At 34.8% G+C, this 17565-nt stretch overlaps 1 protein-coding gene across 11 annotated transcripts in view; it reads right to left on the minus strand.

Moving 5' to 3' along the window:
* Positions 1-618: 618 nt before the first annotated feature.
* The window catches only part of Cic (Putative transcription factor capicua), a 144904-nt gene continuing 127957 nt past the window's right edge, over positions 619-17565 (minus strand). For 5 of the 11 annotated variants that reach the window (XM_076779971.1, XM_076779973.1, XM_076779974.1 and 2 more), the window contains 12 exons: positions 17413-17493; positions 13119-13402; positions 7488-7898; positions 7107-7416; positions 6711-7024; positions 3129-3357; positions 2673-2873; positions 2306-2572; positions 1805-1997; positions 1544-1746; positions 990-1469; positions 619-925 (listed from right to left, as the gene is read on the minus strand). In XM_076779971.1, the coding sequence (XP_076636086.1) occupies positions 855-925; positions 990-1469; positions 1544-1746; positions 1805-1997; positions 2306-2572; positions 2673-2873; positions 3129-3357; positions 6711-7024; positions 7107-7416; positions 7488-7898; positions 13119-13402; positions 17413-17493 (3044 nt within the window). In that variant the 3' untranslated portion in view covers positions 619-854. The remainder of the gene's footprint in view (positions 926-989; positions 1470-1543; positions 1747-1804; positions 1998-2305; positions 2573-2672; positions 2874-3128; positions 3358-6710; positions 7025-7106; positions 7417-7487; positions 7899-13118; positions 13403-17412; positions 17494-17565) is intronic. The other 6 variants (XM_076779976.1, XM_076779975.1, XM_076779979.1 and 3 more) reach the window with 4 other exon arrangements.

Genomic DNA, 17565 nt, shown 5'->3' on the forward strand with positions numbered 1-17565 from the left:
AGTAAAATAAACATATTTGTTACTGCATTACGTAGATTTTGTGCAATATTTATCGCAGTTCTCTATAGTTTCCTCTCGTCTCCATCTATATCATATATAAAGTATAACTAAAGTATATAAACTCTGATTTCATTTTATAATGCTTCGTTAATCCTAATATTCTCTAATTACGATTCTCTCTCCTTTCTTCAGACACACCACACGCACTCTATTTCTCTCTACCTGGATCTCATAGCATTTTTAACAATGTTTAACAACGGCTTAGGCCTTCCATAATCCTGCCAAGGTGTTTCGATGTACAAATATCGGTCGCGCTTGCAATTGTACAACTATGATTTTCATAACGTAGTAAAATAGCTCCCGCACTTCTATCATTAACCTCTTCTATAAGTCATCTTTGGATTTAGAATGCAGAGTAGTATTGTCTTTCCCTCCGACAGAAGGAAGCTTACCTTTTTCGAATTGCACGTCTCGAAACAGTTAACACGAGATTGTTTTAAGCCTCTAATTTCCTAACTTCACCAGGCGATCGTCTCACGATTATCCAATGGAACACAGTTATTCGAACACACGGTCATCGAGTCAACGTCTCGGCGATGCCACCCCCAAGCTTCTTCCCTTTTATATACAATACGAAAAATGCACTGATATGTGTACATCAACTCACCTTGATATGCCTGTCTAAATCACCTGCAACAGGTTACATCAAAAGTTTGAATTGCACTAAAGCCTTGCAGCACTTTACAACTTGTACATCAACGATTCCCCCGATAAAACCTCTCTCTTCAATGGATAATGATGTACTCGTGCTGTGGAGTAAGGGGATGCATAGTATCACAGTTGGCACGTGGGTGCTAGCTACCACTGCTGCTTACAGGCAGTGAATGTGGAGCTCCCATCGATGTAGGTGGAGCAGTCAATGGTCCTGCAAGAGCAACGTTCATGAAATACCCACTGTATCGTCCCCAACTACACAACTCAATAATTACCAGTCACGTTGGGCGAAGGCTCAGCAACTGGCAATGGGCTAACCAGACTGTTAGCGCTCATTGGCGTCGAATTGGCTTTCAACTTTTGCCTAACTTCCCTGATCTTCAACTGCAAACTCGACTTGTTAGGGAATATATCCGAATGTTTCGTTTGAAACGCTGTGGTCGCTTGCGTCGAGGGGAAGTAGCCGTTCTCTTGGAACAGCTGCATCACGAGGAGCCGGCGTTGTTCCAACACTTTTCTATGACCGCGTTCGTTCTCGCTTCTGCCAATCCCGACTGAATTCACAGCACCTCCTCCAGGCGTCTTTGGCGTTCTAGGAGAATTCGCGTCGACGTCCCCTACTATGTCGCTGGCGGTTCTGTACGCGTCAACGTTGAAGTCTGGACCAAAGAACGTGTTTCCCGTCAACTTGACACTGGAAGTTGATTTTGGAGTGGCGGACACTGACGCGTCTGACTCGATGTCGTCCTCATTCACTATTTGAAAATACAGTTTTACTAAAATGAACGGAAAAACAAGACTACATCTCTTATTAAGGTGTTGAGATTACTTGTAGGCCTATGAGGTCCCTGCGCAGATTTCTTTCGGTAGCTTTGCATTTGCATCGACGATTGCAAGCCTGTCGTCACTACTGAACCGTGGCCAGACGATCCTGCTGTACTGATACTGATTGCACTTGGACTCTGTATGTCTTCTGGCTTGAATTCCGGCAAGGACGAGAACTTCTCTTGGAAGTTGACTTGTTCGAGAACTCTGGAAACACACACGCTGGAGTAATTGAAATAATGAAGCTTAAGCTGTCTTTACATACCTGTCCATTCCGTCTTCAACGTTTTTCTTGAAGAAAGATCCCTTCTTTGTGGATGGTGAAGGTGATGCATGAGATTCTGAAAAATTTTGTTGTATCTGCTCCGTGGTTTGGGATGTGTTTGCTTGTGGACGATTGTCGCAATGCTGGGACGTCAGAGGCCCATGGTCTCCTGCATTCGATGTGGGAGGCATTGCTACGAAGAGAACATATTTCACTCGTTGAAGTTGGTTTAACCGAAATCAAATATATATGTCTGACATGTGGACCTCGCTTCAGTTCACAGATTCTAAACAGCTTCTTAGATGGTGAATAGTCTGTTTATTCAACATTTATTTTGACCGTAACCTGCTTTCGAACCAAAGGTTGCCACTTCGACACTTTCTACGGAGTCAATTGAAGCATCGTTCATATGAACTGTTTCCTTTCGAAGCGAGTCCCACATTTTACGATACATGAAGTATATAGAGAAATGATTAAGACATTACGATAAGAGAATTATACCCATTGATTGTCTCCTTTGTAATGGTGCTCGACCAAGTTGTGCCGGAGTTGGGGCAAGCATGAATGGACCTTTAGTTGGACCTATATCATTATTTTGGGCTTCGTCCATGGAATATGACTTATTTGCTGAGACGTCAGTGCTACCGTGATTACTGAGAGGTGTATGAGGAGTATGTGGAGTAGATGGCTGTTTATGCTTATCGTTCGTAGCAGGCAGAAGAATACTCATCGTATCTTTTCTATCTTGCTCAGATTTTACATTAGTTACTGTAACAAAAGTAGATTGATCTCCAATTTCCTTTTAAATATACACTTTGAGACATTTCAGTCTCAGTGTCAGTGAATCGAAACATATATTACACCTTACCATAAAACTGAGCGTGATTGTTTCCTACTTGGTTCTCATTTTTCTCAGGTTCTGCGAGACGTGCTATCGGATGACCAATGCCTCGGTAAGTCGACGTTGTAGAAGTTGTCGAAACCGAGTAAGGTTTACTCACAATAACACTTTGAGTTTCCAGTTTATTAGAAACTAAACCTTGCGCAGATATGTTGCGGTTGCCAGCATCTTTAATAAATAACACGCTTTTAGTTCTTATGCACTTTACGGAGTGTGGTAAGGTGTTCGATCACTATTGCGAACAATTTTAATAGGAGATTTTAGAAACCAAGATGAAACAAATTTCATTCGCTTCGAGGGGTGGCTGAACTGAATAATTTATTTCAAAAATTGCTGACAACCAAATGGAAATACTCAAGTATCATATGAAATGACACGAAGGCTATGTTGATTGTAAAATGATTGTTCGTAGAGTAGACTTACCAGAGATTGGGATGTGAAAGCCACAGTACATCCGGGGATGTGGTGGTGTTGGGCCAAGGTACTGCGATCCCTGCTGCGGTTTGGAAACAGCCACCAAATCGTTATCGAGCAATGTTAGAGTGAACGATGGTTGATAAGGGACAGCTGAAGTAAGGGGGCGAAGAATAGTGCCTAAGGACTGCAACGGCTGCTGTTGTTTAAACAGAGCCATCATGGATTTTGACCCACACTGTTAATATTGTTAAATTTACAACTTAATCTCTGAGTTTATTCGCATGTGTTTACATGTTAATCTTTGGAAACGCAAGGGTCCGATGCTCCCTCAATTCAGGTTTATTAAAAAAAAAAATTAAATAATATTGTAGCGATGCAAGTAGGCACGTGCGAATAGCACTCGAATTGTACTAATTAACATTTTACTAACCTTATTCCCAAACATTTATTTAATTGAAAACTAGTCATAATAAAATATTAATCTTGGCAACATAATTGTAAAAAAGGAAGTAAAGATTAAAAAACTTGACAATTTCTACACTCATACCTCATTATACGCTGTGGTTCTTAGCGATGTTCAAACTTATCTCAAAGAATTTTTCAAAATTTTGTAAATTGTTCAACTTACAGATGTGTAAAGTAGAGTGCTACCTTTTTTTTAGAAAAATTATAGCTACTGAACTAGCAAACCGATAAGAATATGCTTTGGGCTGCTTGTAGCGTAGACATTAGAGTACCAAATAAAAATTGTTTGAAACAATTGTATAGAAACAATGCTCTGCTTTTGGAAACGTTTAAGAATCTAAAGAAAAATGACAAGAGCACTATTTGTCCTCTTGATGGATAGTTTTTCAAAAAATTTGTTGAGGAATGCAGTGTCACCATCTATCAGACTTATTCAAATGGGACTTCCCCGTGCTAAGCCTGGAATGTTGGTAGTATTCGATGGTGAAACATTTCCTCTTTTTATTTCCGTAAAAGTTATGTAGTATTAAAGCATTATTAGAGTAATAATAACTACATAAAATACGTTCATGTTAATGGTGGCCTTTCCCAAACTATAATAATAGACAATTTAAAATTGGCCCTATAAAAATTAATTTCGGTGAACACTGTGTCATCATGTTCATATAAGCTACAGTTGTCATTGTTTTAGAAGATGTGAGATATTTATAATACTACTGGAAATTTAGGAACTCATTCTCTGTCGATGACACAAGTTTTTGGAAACATTTCTGTGCCGCTACTTGATGAAGTAGATTCATGACTGGGGAAAAAGATTTAATTTCTATTAAAAGAGAAGGTTTAAAAATGCATATTCAGAAATTTTAATTTTAGATGATTTAGGGGAACATTATTCACTTTTCAAACAAGAAAATTGAATAAATTGCTCCAGCTTCGTTCTGAAAAGTGTATGTCAACAGGACAGAGTGGAGCACATTCTGTGCGTGTGTATGACTCACAGATTAAAATGTGTAGTTAATGCTTGAAAAATCATTGACGAAGACAAACTCTTAAGGTTCTGAACTTTCTTTTGCAAATTTGAAATAACTACTCCAATTTTTTGAAATTAAATCATGAACTTGTATATCTCAACTTTTTAATTTATTAAATTAGTCGTTCAATTAATCCTTAAATATTTTACCCATTCTAAATTATGTCTATCAGTATTTGTCCATTAGCATCGCAAGATAGATATAATGAAATGCTTTTTAAAAAATCTTTCTAACACTCTACGAATTAAAAAAAATTGTTTTTCACTATTTTTGTTGTAATTGAAACAAATGTCCTGCTTTTGTACCGGAGAAATGTTTAAGAATCTAAAGAAAATGACAACACAGCCACAGTTGTGTTTCGACAATTTAAAAATTAGTTTCAGCAACAAGGTGGTTATACTTGTCGTTGTTTTAAAGAGTATTCGATCATATCCTAGTAGGGGCACAGAAATATTTCCAATAATTAGTGTCATTAAGCAAAGAGTGAGTTTCTAAATTCCCAGTAGTATTATAAATATTAACTGTCTTAACAGTGATCGCATATCCTTTAAAACAATGGCAGGTATAACCACCTCGTTGCAGAAATTAATTTCCATAGCCAATTTTAAATTGTCAAGAGGGCAAATATGGTTATGTTGTCAGTTTTCTTTAGATTTTCAAATATTGAAAACCCTGGCACTGTCAGGACAATTGTAGCAAAAATAGTGGAAAACAATTTTCTTTTAATCGGTACAATATTTATTTGATACTTTAATGCCTTCGCTGCAAGCAGCCAAAAACGCATTCTCATCCGTTAGTTCAGTAGCTATAATTTTTTTAAAAAAGATAGCACTCAACTTTACATCCCTAAGGGCTACGATATAGTCAAAATTGAACATAGTTTGAAAGCGTACTCTTAAATATTTCCGCAGTAAAAAACAGGGCATTTGAATTGCAAAAAGAATAATGGAAAACAATTCTTTTTAATTGGTACAATTTTTATTAGTCTACTTTCTTTGCTGCAAGCAGCCAAAAAGGCATTCTCATTCATTTGTCAGTTCAGTAACTATAATTTTTTAATCACTCAACTCAACTTTATGTGTAGTTATTTTTACTGATTGTAGTTGGTAGCACTGGAACGGGGGAATAACCTTGAAGTAGTGTGTAATGTTGTGAGGGAACATGTGGAGAGATATATACATTTATTGTTAAAATTAGAAATAAATGTGTTTAAGTATAATAATGAGTTGTTTAGAATTACTGGCCCCCAACACTTTACAAGTCTGTAACCTCAAAAATTTACTCAACTTTGGAAAATCCTTTGAGATACCTTTAAATGTCACCAAGGACCACAACGTAACAAAAATTGATCATTATTTGAAAACTTACTCCAAAAAAATCTCCGAATGACTTGTGTTTTGGCCATAACGGTTACTATTATTAGTCAATTCATTCACCGTACAATGAGGTATGCGTGTATATTGGTCAAAAATGGTACATAGGTACGAACACAGACCTTTTAAGTATTCACACATGCCTGAGTGAAAAGGAAAAACAAAACACTGCTATAAAGGGTGTTCCAGGTTTTGGGTAGTCTCGAAAGGGCCCCAGTGGACTATCGTTGTGAGATTTAGAAGAGAAGGGGAGCGGGGAGAAAAGAACCGAAACCTAAAATTTCAGTTTTTAAATATAACTAAGTGCCATTCGAATTATAATGTATTTTGTGGTTCATCTCCTCACCCAGGCATTCGAACTCCCCTTAGTGATGAAGATACATGTGCCCCAAACCAAATTGAGTGTTCGATGGGTCATTCGATAGCTCATCGAAAGGAAACCCTTAACCCCAATTCTACTGGATAAAAAATTATAAAAAAATTCAGAGACATTTGGGGTAGCGGAGCACATATTTTGGAAGTTTTTCAGATCGAAGGACCAGGCAGTAAAAAATAAAAGAATGCTGACAAATTGAAGCAGTTGCAGGCTTGCAATAATCTTTAAAATATACCAACAAAGTTTGATTCAAAACCTGGGACACCCTGTATGTAGTACATTCCTGCCACGTCTGGGTTATTTTAGGTATGCACGTTGAAATGTTTCTAATAGTAGCACTTACAGAATGTAGCACCGGAGCAGCTGTAAATTTAGGCATGTTCCTCCCATTTTCATGAATGCTTGCCACCAGATTGCTCATGCTATATTGAGTACTGTACTGCTGCTCGGTTTTCACTGGCTCTGGCTTAATAACTTTCGGAGATATTGGCATTGTTATGAACGCTCCGCCAGTAGGCTGGAAGCCTGACACTCCAGTGGGATTCACAGGACTGTGATAAGGATACGTGCTCGATAAGACTGACACAGTTCCTGCCTTGTCCATAGACGCGTGATGGTACTTCGTCGTGGTTTCGATACCTGTTGAAGGTATTCGTGCTAGACAAACGGAGAAATTGGCTTTATCATAGAATACTACATTACTAAACATTGTGATATTTAATTGTATATTGAGACGAACCTTTTATGGGTTTAGGCCTACAGGTGACTTCTTGTTTGACGGTTATTGCCTCCCTTTTCTGGCCACTCATAGGCGAGAACCGCGACTGAGAGTAACATTTCTTATCGATGTCTTCATCCTGTACGTCGTTATCGCTGTCAGTTAGTTTATCTTTGCATTTCAAGTCTATTTCAGGCTGTGGATCCTCGCAGATCACCATCTGATCCTCGTCCGACGCGTTACCATCTTCGTCCTGCTTTATTTCAGGCTCTGCACTCTCGACTGGCGCGGGCATCTCCATTATCCGATGTGTGTGCGATTGATTGATAATCTGGACAACAATGAATTGCTTTATGTGACAAAGGGTCAATTATTGTTTAAACTTTGTGGGTTTGAATTTACCTCAATAGTGGGGACATCGTTATAGACTGCAGTAACGGGGACGGTGATTTCGTCGGTACCCCTCGGCGTTAAGGGTACGTCTTCCGCTGGTGGCCCCATGTCAGTGTCCTCGCCAGTGCTGTTCAGTTTCCCCCGAGATTCGCTACCTTTGAAACTCGTCGTCGAAGATTTCCGCCTGTCTTTGCTGCACCACTTCCAATCTGGATGCGCTTTGAAATGCGCCTCTTTCACCTCCGACGCAAGGTCATGGTACTTTTGCTTCTCCTCTGGGCCTAAAGCGTACCACCACTCCCCTAATATTTTGGATACAGTACGGTTATCTTGATTCGGGTGTCTCTGATGTACCACTGCACGATGACGTTTGGAGAAAATCATAAATGCATTCATCGGTCGGCGTATCCTATCTTTAGTCTGTAACATTATATTGTGAAGGTAGAGTTTTAGTATTTACATAACAAGGGACCACCCTGAGGTGTATATCTCCAATTTTGATGAGACTTCGCAGTTATGTAGTTCTCGTAAATCTATTAGACACGTATTTTTTTGTAGCTGATAATATTCACTTTGAGGGGTTGAAATCGGCCCTCAAAGTTCGGGGTTCGAAACATACTTTGTTGAATATCTCGGAAACTATTAGAGATAGGGATGTGCTTCAAATGGATGAAATTTGTGTTTTCAAACGGCGAATTTGATGGTGCAAAGAGATTTGCGAAACTTTTATTTGTTTAAACAATATGTTGAAAAATAGCACATTTTTTTATTTTTCTCGTTGGATATTAATGATTTTTTTTTCTACATTTGTACAGGGAAACTACACATCCGTGTATAAAATACGGATAAATTGGAATTTTGATTTTTTTATAATAAAGAATGATTTTATATTTGTAATTTTTTTTCGTAGTTCGTGTTGCACGAAGTACCAGATCGCATACAGGGGAGAAATTTTAATGGGAGATTCTAGAGGCCAAAATAAGACGAAAATAAAGAATACCAATTTGTTGATGGAGGCTTCGTTAAAAAGTTATTAACAATTAAATTAAAAAATTTCAAATCGTTCTGGAAAAATTATTTTTAGCTAGAGGGGACAATTACAAATATTTTTGGTGAATAGACATACCCTCGAAATCCTAACCATTTTCGAGAAAAAAATTCATTACTAAAGATATAATGTATGAGCATAACTCTCTTATTACCCTGAATATTGAAAAGTTTCAAATAATTCTGGAAAAATTATTTTCGGTTGCAGGAGTCGATTATAATCATTTTTGATGAATAGATATACCCCGGAAATCCTACCCAGTTTGGAGAAAAAAATTCGAGAAGGTGTGAAATTTTTCAACAAAATTAAAAAAATTTAAATCGTTCTGAAAAAATTATTTTTGATTGCAGGGACCAATTGTAATAATTATTGGTCAATAGACATACCCACGAAATCCTAACCATTTTCGAGAAAAAAATTCCTAAATGAAAATATAATTGCAGGCCAGAAATGGTACCCTGAAATTTCATGCGAATCTTTAAAATGGCATAACTTCTGAACGGATTGGACGATTTTAATGTTCGAAAAGCCAAACGACGCGTATTTTAGTGTAGAATATGTAAGAATTATAAAAATATTGGAAAGGCTGTTCCTTGGCCCTGTAATGTTAGAAAAACTCCGTAAAAATGGTCCAATTTTCAAACAGCCATAACTCCTGTAATAGTGAATATATTTCAATGAAACTTTTTTCTGAAGTAGAGGCCATTGGTTCCTACAAAAAAGTATTAAACAACTTTTCTGTGCGACGTCAAGCGAAATTATTAAAAATCAAAAACGAATTTTTGAGGAAAATCGACAGGAGGTTGGTACCTAAATTATTTGGCGAAAATAAAAATTTCAAATCGTTCTAGAAAAATTATTGTTAGCTAGAGGGACCAATTACAATCGTTTTTGGTCATTAGACATACCCCTGAAATCTTAACCACTTTCGAGAAAAAAATTCAAGAAGGTATGAAATGTCACTTCAAAATTTGAAAACGTCATAACTTTTGAACGGATTGGACGATTTTAATGTTCAAAAAGCCAAACGCCGCGTATTTTAGTGTAGAATATGTAAGAATTATAAAAATATTGGAAAGGTTGTTCCTTGGCCCTGTAATGTTAGAAAAACTCCGTAAAAATGGTCCAATTTTCAAACAGCCATAACTCCTGTAATAGTGAATATATTTCAATGAAACTTTTTTCTGAAGTAGAGGCCATTGGTTCCTACAAAAAAGTATTAAACAACTTTTCTGTGCGACGTCAAGCGAAATTATTAAAAATCAAAAACGAATTTTTGAGGAAAATCGACAGGGGGTTGGTGCCTAAATTATTTCGCGAAAATAAAAATTTCAAATCGTTCAGGAAAAATTATTGTTAGCTAGAGGGACCAATTACAATCGTTTTTGGTCATTAGACATACCCTCGAAATCCTACTCAGTTTCGAGAAAAAAATTCCTTTGCGAAAATATAATTGTAGACCGAAAATGGTACCCTGAAATTTTATGCGAATCTTTAAAAAATCATAACTTCTGAACGAATTGTACGATTTTAATGTTTAAAAAAGCAAACGACGCGTATTTTAGTGTAGAATATGTAGGAATTCCAAAAATATTCGAAAAGTTAGTCCTTGACCCCGTAAAATGAGAAAAACCCAATAAAAATGGTCCAAACTTCAAACGACCATAATTCCTGCAATAATAAATATATTTCAATGAAACTTTTTTCTAAAGTAGAGCTCATGAGTACCTACAAAAAAGTATTAGACAACTTTTCTGTAGGGCGTCAAATAAAATTACTAAAAATGATAAACGAATTTTCAAGAAAAATCGACTGGGGTAAGTGCCTAAATTATTTGGCAAAAATAAAAATTTCAAATCGTTCTGAAAAAATTATTCTTAGCTAGAGGGGTCAATTACAATAATTTTCGGTCAATACACATACCCCTGAAATCTTAACCACATTCGAGAAAAAAATTCAAGAAGGGATGAAATGTCACTTCAAAATTTGAAAACGTCATAACTTTTGAACGGATTGAACGATTTTAATATTTAAAAAAGCAATCAACGCGTATTTTAGTGAAGAATATTTAGAAATTGCAAAAATATGCGAAAAGTTGATCCTTGACTCCGTAAACGGGAAAAACCCCATGAAAATGGTCCAATTTTCAAACAGCCATAACTACTGTAATAGTGGATATATTTCAATGAAACTTTTTTCTGAAGTAGAGCCCATAGGTACCTACAAAAAAGTATTAAACAACTTTTCTGTGAGACGTCAAGATAAATTATTAAAAATCAAAAACGAATTTTTGAGGAAAATCAATAGGGGGGTTTTGGTGCCTAAATTATTTGGCGAAAATAAAAATTTCAAATCGTTCTAGAAAAATTATTGTTAGCTAGAGGGACCAATTACAATCGTTTTTGGTCATTAGACATACACCTGAAATCTTAACCACTTACGAGAAAAAAATTCATGAAGGTTGAAATGTCACTCCAAAATTTGAAAACGTCATAACTTCTGAACGGATTGGACGATTTTAATGTTTAAAAAGGCAAACGACGCGTATTTTAGTGGAGAATATGTAGAAATTCTAACAATATTGAAAAAATTGTTCCTTGACCCCGTAAAGTTTGGAAAACCCCATAAAAATGGTCCAATTTTCAAACGACCATAACTCCTACAATAGTGAGTGTATCTCATTGAAATTTAGACTGGAACTAGAGCTCATGGATAGCTACAAAAAAGTATTAAACAACTTTTCTGTGGGACATCAAGATAAATTATTAAAAATCAAAAACGAATTTTTGAGGAAAATCGATAGGGGGTAGGTGCCTAAATTATTTAGCGAAAATAAAAATTTCAAATCGTTCAGAAAAAATTATTGTTAGCTAGAGGGACCAATTAGAATAGTTTTTGGTCATTAGACATACCCCTGAAATCCTACTCAGTTTCGAGAAAAAAATTCCTTTGCGAAAATATAATTGTAGGCCGAAAATGGTACCCTGAAATTTTATGCGAATCTTTAAAAAATCATAACTTCTGAACGAATTGTACGATTTTAATATTTAAAAAAGCAAACGACGCGTATTTTAGTGTAGAATATGTAGAAATTCCAAAAATATTCGAAAAGTTAGTCCTTGACTCTGTAAAATGAGAAAAACCCAATAAAAATGGTCCAAACTTCAAACGACCATAATTCCTGCAATAATGAATATATTTAAATGAAACTTTTTTCTAAAGTAGAGCTCATGGGTACCTACAAAAAAGTATTAGACAACATTTCTGTAGAGCGTCAAATAAAATTACTAGAAATCAAATATGAAGTTTCAAGAAAAATCGATGGGTGGTAAGTGTTTAAATTATTTGGCGGAAATAAAAATTTCAAATCGTTCTGAAAAAATTATTCTTAGCTAGAGGGGTCAATTACAATAATTTTCGGTCAATACACATACCCCTGAAATCTTAACCACATTCGAGAAAAAAATTCAAGAAGGGATGAAATGTCACTTCAAAATTTGAAAACGTCATAACTTTTGAACGGATTGAACGATTTTAATATTTAAAAAAGCAATCAACGCGTATTTTAGTGAAGAATATTTAGAAATTGCAAAAATATGCGAAAAGTTGATCCTTGACTCCGTAAACGGGAAAAACCCCATGAAAATGGTCCAATTTTCAAACAGCCATAACTACTGTAATAGTGAATATATTTCAATGAAACTTTTTTCTGAAGTAGAGCCCATAGGTACCTACAAAAAAGTATTAAACAAGTTTTCTGTAGGGCGTCAAACAAAATTACTAAAAATCAAAAATGAAGTTTTAAGAAAAATCGACTGGGGGTAGGTGTCGACGAAAAAAGAAAATTTTCAATTAATTCTGAAAAAATTATTTTCGGTTACGTGGGTCTATTACAATCATTTCTTGTCATTACACATACCCCCGAATTCCTACCCAGTTTCTAGAAAAAAAATTCAGTATGGTCAGAACTTTAAACGTTAATAACTTCTTAACGAAGCCACCATTAACAAATTAATATTCTTGATTTTCGTCTTATTTTGGCCTCCAGAATCTCCCATTAAAATTTTTCCCATGATTGTCGAACACCCTGTATGCGATTTGGTACTTCGTGCAACACGAACTACGAAAAAACTTACAAATATAAAATCATTCTTTATTATAAAAAAATCAAAATTCCAATTTATCCATATTTTGTACACGGATGTGTAGTTTCCCTGTACAAATGTAGAAAAAAAAATCATTAATATCCACCGAGAAAAATAAAAAAATGTGCTATTTTCTAACATATTGTTTAAACAAATAAAAGTTTCGCAAATCTCTTTACACCATCAAATCCGCCGTTTAAAAACACAAATTTCATCCATTTGAAGCACACCCCTATCTCTGATAGTTCCCGAGATATTCAACAAAGTATGTTTCGAACCCCGAACTTCGAGGGCCGATTTCAACCCCTCAAAGTGAATATTAGCAGCTACAAAAAAACACGTGTCTAATAGATTTACGAGAACTACATAACTGCGAAGTTTCATCAGAATTGGAGATTTACACCTCGGGGTGGTCCCTTGTAAGAGACTGTTTTGATTTCAACTCACTTTAAGTGGACTCTGAGGCTCTTTGGAATGCAACGCACTAAGGGACTGGCTGCGTCTCTTATTGGCATTAGCCTCGACTTCCGCAGGTGTTGTTGGTTCTGCTTCAAAGACATCGTCGTCCTCTTCTTCGGCTGGTGTGATGGGGTCTGGGCCTGGGCCAGGCCCGTCTTCGCCAGGGGTGCTCATGCTTATTGGAATCGGTGGCGCGCTCAGAGGAGGACTCAATGCAGATGGCGGAGGACTTACTTCTGACTGATCCAGCACCGTCGTCTGCCAGGAAAAGGCTGCAATAAAATTTGGTTGTTAGTTGAGACTGATCAATAACAACTAATAAAATAAATTAAGCTTCATGTCGAATTCACATGAAATTAAATGAATGAAATAATACTATTGCAAAATGTTGACCATTTCAAGTAACTTTAAAATATCTTAACCGTCGCTTCTGAATAGTTTAATTATTAATTATTATTTATTTATTGATAAGTAATAATATTACAGCAAAAATGAAAGAAATCACCCTTCCCCAACATTAAAGTAACATTAAATATTGAATGTGATTTGCAATTTTAATTAAAGTAGGATAATGTGTAGTACATTGTTGAAATACGAGCAAGAAACTGATTAGTTGGTATTTGTTGTAATGTAGATAATAATTTTATTGAATTGTGAAGATGCAACACTAATAAAATGTACATTGTATTTATATATAAATTTTTCAATAAATGTAGATTGTAATTATTGTTTTATACTTGATTTTGAATCAGAGTTGGGAGAATTTTATTTACAAAAAAGTTAAGTTGGTTTACGAATGAAGCTAAAATTTGCACTCGTTAATCGCGAATAAAGTTTATTTAACTCTGCTTTTGATATGTTTCAACGATTATAATAGAATAATGATATTTTTTATCATATGACATTTATTGATGATAATATATGTTCGTGAACTATTTCATTTGTAATTTATAAAAATGAAGGGTAAAGTAAATATTGATACTATATTTTTATTTCTGCATTTCTGCTGTTGCATTATATGTAATTTATAAGTTATGTGTTTAACAAATACAGGGTGTTCGACAACCATGGGAAAAATTTTATTGGGGGATTCTAGAGGCCAAAATAAGATGAAAATGAAGAATACCAATTTGTTGATGGTGGTTTCGTTAAGAAATTATTAACGTTTAAAGTTCTGACCATACTGAATTTTTTTTCTAGAAACTGGGTAGGAATTCGGGGGTATGTGTAATGACAAGAAATGATTGTAATAGACCCACGTAACCGAAAATAATTTTTTCAGAATTAATTGAAAATTTTCTTTTTTCGTCGACACCTACCCCCAGTCGATTTTTCTTAAAACTTCATTTTTGATTTTTAGTAATTTTGTTTGACACCCTACAGAAAAGTTGTCTAATACTTTTTTGTAGGTACCCATGAGCTCTACTTTAGAAAAACGTTTCATTGAAATATATTCACTATTACAGTAGTTATGGCTGTTTGAAAATTGGACCATTTTCATGAGGGTTTTCCCCGTTTATGGAGTCAAGGATCAACTTTTCTTATATTTTTGCAATTTCTATATATTCTTCACTAAAATACGCGTTGATTGCATTTTTAAATATTAAAATCGTTCAATCCGTTCAAAAGTTATGACGTTTTCAAATTTTGAAGTGACATTTCATACCTTCTTGAATTTTTTTCTCGAAAGTGGTTAACATTTCAGGGGTATGTGTATTGACCAAAAATTATTGTAATTGACCCCTCTAGCTAAGAATAATTTTTCCAGAACGATTTGAAATTTTTATTTTCGCTAAATAATTTAGGCATCTACCCCCTGTCGATTTTTCTTACAAATTCGTTTTTCATTTTTAGTAATTTTGTTTGACGCTCTACGAAAATATTGTTTAATACTTTTTTGTAGGTATCCACGAGACCTACTTCCAAACTAAATTTCAATAAAATCCATTGACTATTGTGGGAGTTATGATCGTTCGAAAATTAGACCAGTTTTTGGGGGTTTTTCTCACTTTACGGGGTTAAGAATCAACTTTTCGAATATTTTTGGAATTTCTATATATTCTACACTAAAATACGCGTCGTTTGCTTTTTTAAACATTAAAATCGTCCAATCCGTTCAGAAGTTATGACGTTTTCAAATTTTGGAGTGACATTTCAACCTTCTCGAATTTTTTTCTCGAAAGTGGTTAAGATTTCAGGGGTATGTCTATTGACCAAAAATTATTGTAATTGACCCCTCTAACTAAAAATAATTTTTCTAGAACGATTTGAAATTTTTATCTTCGCCAAATAATTTAGGAACCTCACCCTCTGTCAATTTTTCTTAAAACTTCCTTTTTCATTTTTAGTAATTTTGTTTGACGCCCTACAAAAAAGTTGTCTAATACTTTTTTGTAGGTACCTATGGGATCTACTTTAGAAAAAAGTTTCATTGAAATATATTCATTATTGTAAGAATTATGGTCGTTTGAAGTTTGGACCATTTTTATGGGGGTTTTCTCACGTTAGGGGGTCAAGAATCAACTTTTCGAATATTTTTGGAATTCCTATATATTCTCCACTAAAATACGCGTCGTTTGCTTTTAGAAATATTGAAATCGCCCAATCCGTTCAGATGTTATGACGTTTTCAAATTTTGGAGTGACATTTCAACATTCTTGAATTTTTTTCTCGAAAGTGGTTAAGATTTCAGGGGTATATCTATTGACCAAAAATTATTGTAATTGACCCCTCTAACTAAAAATAATTTTTCTAAAACGATTTGAAATTTTTATTTTCGCCAAATAATTTAGGAACCAACCCCCTGTCGATTTTCCTTAAAAATTCGTTTTTGATTTTTAATAATTTCGCTTGACGTCCCACAGAAAAGTTGTTTAATACTTTTTTGTTGTTACCTATGGGGTCTACTTCAGAAAAAAGTTTCATTGAAATATATTCACTATTATAGGAGTTATGGCTGTTTGAAAATTGGACCATTTTTATGGGGTTTTTCTCATTTTACGGGGTCAAGAATCAACTTTTCTTATATTTTTGCAATTTCTATATATTCTTCACTAAAATACGCGTTGATTGCATTTTTAAATATTACAATCGTTCAATCCGTTCAAAAGTTATGACGTTTTCAAATTTTGGAGTGACATTTCAACCTTCTTGAATTTTTTTCTCGAAAGTGGGTAAGATTTCAGGGGTATGTGTATTGACCAAAAATTATTGTAATTGACCCCTCTAGCTAAGAATAATTTTTCCAGAACGATTTGAAATTTTTATTTTCGCCAAATAATTTAGGAACCTCACCATCTGTCGATTTTTCTTAAAACTTCATTTTTCATTTTTAGTAATTTTGTTTGACGCCCTACAAAAAAGTTGTCTAATACTTTTTTATAGGTACCCATGGGCTCTACTTTAGAAAAAAGTTTCATTGGAATATATTCATTATTGCAGGAATTATGGTCGTTTGAAGTTTGGCCCATTTTTATAGGGGTTTTCTAATTTTGCGGTGTCAAGCATAAACTTTTTGAATATTTTTACAATTTCTATATATTCTCCACTAAAATACGCGTCGTTTGCCTTTTTAAACATTAAAATCGTCCAATCCGTTCAGAAGTTATGACTTTTTAAAGATTCGCACGAAATTTCTGGGTACCATTTTCGGCCTGCAATTATATTTTCGCAAAGGAATTTTTTTCTCGAAACTGAGTAGGATATCGAGGGTATGTCTGTTGACCAAAAATGCTTGCAATTGACCCCTGCATCTAAAAATAATTTTTCCAAAACGATTTGAAATTTTTCTTTTTCCGTCGAAAAATTTCACACCTTCTCGAATTTTTTTCTCGAAACTGAGTAAGATTTCGAGGGTACGTCTGTTGATCAAAAATGCTTGCAATTGACCTCTGCAACTAAAAATAATTTTTCCAGCACGATTCGAAAGTCTTTCTTTTCACCCATAACTTTCATCACTTACTCGAATTTTTTTCTCGAAAATAGTTAGGATTTCGAGGGTACATCTATTCACCAAAAATAATTGTAATCGACCCCTCTAACTAAAAATAATTTTTCCAGAACGATTAGAAATTTTTCAATTTAATTGTTAATAACTTTTTAACGAAGCTTTCATTTTCGTCTTATTTTGGCCTCTAGAATCCTCCATTAAAATTTTTCCCACGTGTGGCCGAACACCCTTGTATAAACTGCTATTGTATGCAATTATATGCACCATTGACAATATACTTTACAACAAATATGAACACAATCGTACATTTTGTTTGGCAATGAGAATTCAAACCTTTTTTCCAGTTGCGCACTGCATTATTCAGTAATGATGGGGGATGGGGCTGGTATACAGGAGGAACATCATGGCTGCCATCTGTGAAAGCCTTTCCGTTTAGTCAAATCCACTAACATTACGAAGATATTAATGCAAAATCATGAAACTGAA

This window comes from Colletes latitarsis, chromosome 12 (genome assembly GCF_051014445.1).
Source record: "Colletes latitarsis isolate SP2378_abdomen chromosome 12, iyColLati1, whole genome shotgun sequence".
NCBI lineage: Eukaryota > Metazoa > Arthropoda > Insecta > Hymenoptera > Colletidae > Colletes > Colletes latitarsis.